The sequence below is a fragment of the Cetorhinus maximus genome, chromosome 29 (genome assembly GCF_964194155.1).
Source record: "Cetorhinus maximus chromosome 29, sCetMax3.hap1.1, whole genome shotgun sequence".
NCBI classification, from domain to species: Eukaryota; Metazoa; Chordata; class Chondrichthyes; order Lamniformes; family Cetorhinidae; genus Cetorhinus; species Cetorhinus maximus.
Window position 1 is genome coordinate 23,124,830 of NC_135907.1, and position 4,535 is coordinate 23,129,364.

A 4,535-nucleotide genomic window follows, 5' to 3' on the forward strand; every position below is an offset into this window, starting at 1 on the left:
TCCTTGTGAGTGCTTAAAGGAAACTCAGGTCTTCTTCCCGAAGGGTACTCTGCCCGTAAGCAGCCGTTGTCCCTCGAGGTTCTAGCTGGCTCCTAACCCTGAGCTTGGGATCTTTACCTAGGCCTGGGGAGACTCACAGAAGAGCAAGGACTACCATCCCCTGAGGTCTCAAATGATGCTGCCACCCTCCTTTAAGACGTTTCTTAAAATCTACCTCTTTGATTAAGCTTTTAGCCACATGTCCTAACACTTCCTTATGTGGCTTAGTGTCAGAACTATGTTTGATAATCACTCCTATGAGGTGCTGTGGGATGTTGTATAATGTTAAAGGTACTCTATAAATGCACGTTGTTGTTGTTGACCCCAGCTCCAAGCGAATGGGAGAGAAGTGTCCTGACATAACTCTTGGTTACTTTTCTCAGTGACTCCTCTCCAGCCGCCTTCTTCCTCTGCTTGCCTTCAGTTTGAGACAGAGCTCTTCCATCCAGTGACCCTCCCCCTCACAGAGCAGGAGCACAGCAGTCAACTTCCCGAGATCCCTCCTTCTGGTTCTTGGGCTTTGTTGGAGTCTCCCAACATGGCCTGGTCTCTCCAGCGACAGGTAAGTCACCAGAGGTTAGGTTATTAACAGCTGGAACCGGGGTTGGTTCTGAGGGAGAGCGGTTGAGGGCAGGGCAGTGGACTGGTTCAACAAACAGCTGGGATCGGGAGACAAGAACTTTGGGATTCCAGAAGAATGGAAAGAAAGAAATAGGGCTAAAGGGTGTTTTTGGTCAGAATTGATCCTGCAATCTTTTAATACTGTTACAATCCCGGTGGAGACCAGTAACATTTTTATTTTTTTTTAGAACTGAAAAGCCAGGTATTCACTAAAAGGACAAAGCCATAGGTTTCATGGTTTGAAACAAAAGAATTTTACTACAAAAAAAACAAAGAACATGAATACTAATAACGACACTTTCTTAAGTCAGTTATATTGAAGATATTAAAAGTGCAGGGAGCACAGTTACTTATTTTCTAAACCAAACTCCTGAACTCAAATTTCCTTCTATACCTCCCTGTCGCTTGCCATTTCAACACTCCACCCTGCTCTCATGCCCACATGTCTGTCCTTGGCTTGCTGCATTGTTCCAGTGAAGCTCAACGTAAACTGGAGGAACAGCACCTCATCTTCCGACTAGGCACTTTACAGCCTTCCCGTCTGAATATTGAGTTCAACAACTTCAGATCGTGAACTCTCTCCTCCATCCCCACCCCCTTTTTTAATCCAATATTTATTTATTTTTATTTTCTTGTTTATTTTATTCTTTTATTTATTTGTTCAATTTTAAATCATTTTTCCCCAACCCCAACACCCCCCTCCTCTCTTCCCCCCATAGGGCCATCTGTCACTTGTCTCTATGTTTCACAGAGCGCTGACCCTTGATCTGTTATTAATACATTCTATCTTATCTTTATATCACTATCAGCATCTTCTTTACTCTTCACCACTACCATTAACACTCCCTTTGTCTTGTGACCATGACCTTAGCTGTCACCTACTCTGACCTTCTAACTCATTCCACCTGCTCCACCCCTTTAACAGTATAAAATCCATCAGATTCCTACTTCTCTTTAGCTCTGAAGAAGAGTCATACGGACTCGAAACATTAACTCTGTTTCTCGCTCCACAGTCGCTGCCAGACCTGCTGAGTTTTTCCAACACTTTCTGTTTTTATTTCAGATTTCCAGCATCTGCAGTATTTTGCGTTTATCCTTCTGTACCCATTTGACTTACACCCCCAAAACTCAAGTCAGATACTTATCAGAAATTGGCAGATTGACCACTTGGTCTGAGTACTGTTTCAAAGATTTGTATAAGGGTTGAGATTTCCTGGGCCTTCCACTTATCCCTGGCAAGGTTTTCCCTTCAAATCTCCTCCAACCATCCCACGGTTTTAGACCCCCCCCCCCACTTCAACACAGGCACCACTAACTTCTTAAGCATAGTCACCTCAGGTCAGAACTCTGCTGGCTCTGGTATTCTTTAACTCTGGAGTCTTGCATCTAAAACTCTCTCTTTCTCTCTTCTCAGCTTGGCTATGCCTAGAAGTTTAACTTATTGTTAGGTGCCCTTCAGTTTTACAAGTTTTAAACTCTTTTAGCCAGCACACACAGTTTCAAATGAACTCTGCTTGAGAGAGACACCTCTTATAGCAAGCTTCTTCTACTAAAACTAAAACCCAGCTTGAGATCAGAGCCAGATCCACAATCTACTCACCCCTATAATTAACTTCTTGTTGACCCTTTGCTATTCCATTGTTTATCTCCCAGGCAACTTGGTTGCCTGATCATTTACTGGAAGCCAGGTACTTTAACAGAAATCTAGAGGAACCTAGTTCTTAAAAGAACCATCACCCCAATGTAAAATATAGTTTTCTCCCCCCAAAAGCACATGGGCCATACTAAATACAATGCTTACTAAAATATTGTCCACAAAGGGAATGTTAACTTTCTGTGATTCTTGTACTTTCTTGGATAACAGCAGAGAGTGAGGCATTGTAATAACTGGTATCAGTATCCCTAGGTCAGCAGTAATATTGTGTGAATGACTGACTCTGTCTGTGAGGATTGCCCACTCTTGATCCCAGTGCAAGAAAAATGGGACTCGCCAAAGGCTCCCTTTGGTTAAGAGTTGGGTCTAGCCTTTGTTGACCTTCACAGAGCTTAACGTCAACTGTTTTCTAATGGGAGGTTTTATTTCTCCTTAGGTTGCTATCAGCGATACCTCACTAAGTGATGGTTCAGTGGACAGCCTCCAGACAACATTGGAGGACAGCCTGAGACTTGCGGTGTCGCCCCAGTGCACGCTGGCTCTCCCAATGGTCTGCACCGCCCTGTCAGCTCAAAGAACCACCTCCCCATTTACACCCCCTCTCCGGAAAAACACCCTCCAATATCGGAGGGGCCTCGGGCTCCAGATGATGAGGGGTCGCCAGAGGAGTCAAAGCAGCGGGGGCAGCACTAGTCCAGGATGCACGTATCAGGACTCCATGGACCCTTCAGATGAGGAAGGGATCACCCACTCACTGAGAGCCAACAGCGAGCAGTCTGAGACACTTAGCAGCCTCTCTCTAACGTCCCTCTTCTCTCCATCACGATCACCACCCACTCCAATTAAAAAATGTAGTAGCACAGGCACTTTGGATGCCGTCTCGAGAGGCAGAGATGCCAAACAATTTTATACCGTTGACCGGCAAGGGTTCCTAACAGCGCCCTCCTGGGTGGCTGATTTCTGCAGAAATAACCATCCCGCTACTGGCTTGGAAGGTCAAGGAACTAACCAGGGGACAGAAACTGAGGACATTAAAAGAGCACATGGGCGGCTACCTTCCCAAGTCCAACCTGAGCCCGAGTACAACGCCACAATGCAAAAGAAGAAAAGATGACTTTGCAGCACCCGTTTATTTTTTTATAAAAAGAGAAAGATGTACTGGCTGAAACACTTAGTTTACCTCATCATGTGAGAGTTATGCAGTCCAGCTATCTTGTGGCGTTTGTGTGTACCGGATGAAAGGTCACAATTAATTCAGCTCTTGGTGTGTGGAGTCGGTCTCGAAGCCTGGGTGGCAGAAATGTTTTCTCCTTTTTTTTTGTTCTCCTCCCAACTTACAAAAGTCAACAAAGAATGTAACGTTACTTGACATAACAGCCGCTAAGATCCAAAAGAGGACAGGTGAAAGTGTTTTCTGAGAAAGTTCTGGAATCCCCCCCTCAGCTTATAAAAAAAATGAGGGAGGGAGAAATGGCTCCATTTAGGCCCGTAAGTGTCCCGGTGACAGAGTAGGCCCCCAACTGTAGAAAGCGGATAAACGGCCAGTGAGTGAAAAAAAAAGATGATGTACATTTTCAGGTCGCAACGAGGAAAGAGATGGGATTTAAGACTTCAAAATAAGCAAGATGGATCTCACTGAAACCATTTGGGATTCGATAACGGAAGTCTATTCATAAAAAAAACCATTCGAGCTTGCTGGAAACGGTTCTGTTGTCGGAGATTTTGGAGAGATTGCTTCAAAGAAGTGTTCATACAAATATTATTTTTTTAAGCATTTGTTTATTCCCATTTTATTTAAATGCATGCTTTGAATATTTGGCTTGTGCCAAATCAGACTTATTCTTCTAGATGTACCAAATGTAATATTTATACAGAAATAATATATTAAAATATGTCAAGCCTGTAATTTTTGTAACCTTTTGCGCCAGTCCGAGCAAATCTTGAGGGTAAGTTTAATGTTGGGGGCTCATATCGACAAGGAGCTGGGTGTGTCTTGCTGAGTATTAGCATCCGAGAAAGGCAGACCATCCTCCTTCTCTTGATTCAAGGTGAGGCCTTGGCGTAGCAGGGTTGACCCCTTTATAACCTGATGAGTCTAGTTCCACACGTGACTCGGGAGAGGACTTCATTTCCCTCTGTCCAGGTGCCACTGCAACTGGGAAGACAGCCACAGTGCAAATACTTCCACCCTTTCTGCCTGGCCTGGATTCAACAGCTTGCA

General features: G+C 44.4%; 1 protein-coding gene across 1 annotated transcript; it reads left to right on the plus strand.

Annotated features, from left to right (window-relative positions):
• Nucleotides 1-410: 410 nt before the first annotated feature.
• On the plus strand, nt 411-4,333 carry LOC144669518 (voltage-dependent T-type calcium channel subunit alpha-1I-like). Its single transcript, XM_078531988.1, has 2 exons — nt 411-601; nt 2,751-4,333. Exons 1-2 carry the CDS (start codon nt 578-580, stop codon nt 3,426-3,428), a joined length of 702 nt encoding a protein of 233 aa, XP_078388114.1. The 5' UTR covers nt 411-577; the 3' UTR covers nt 3,429-4,333.
• The last annotated feature ends 202 nt before the right edge of the window (nt 4,334-4,535 follow it).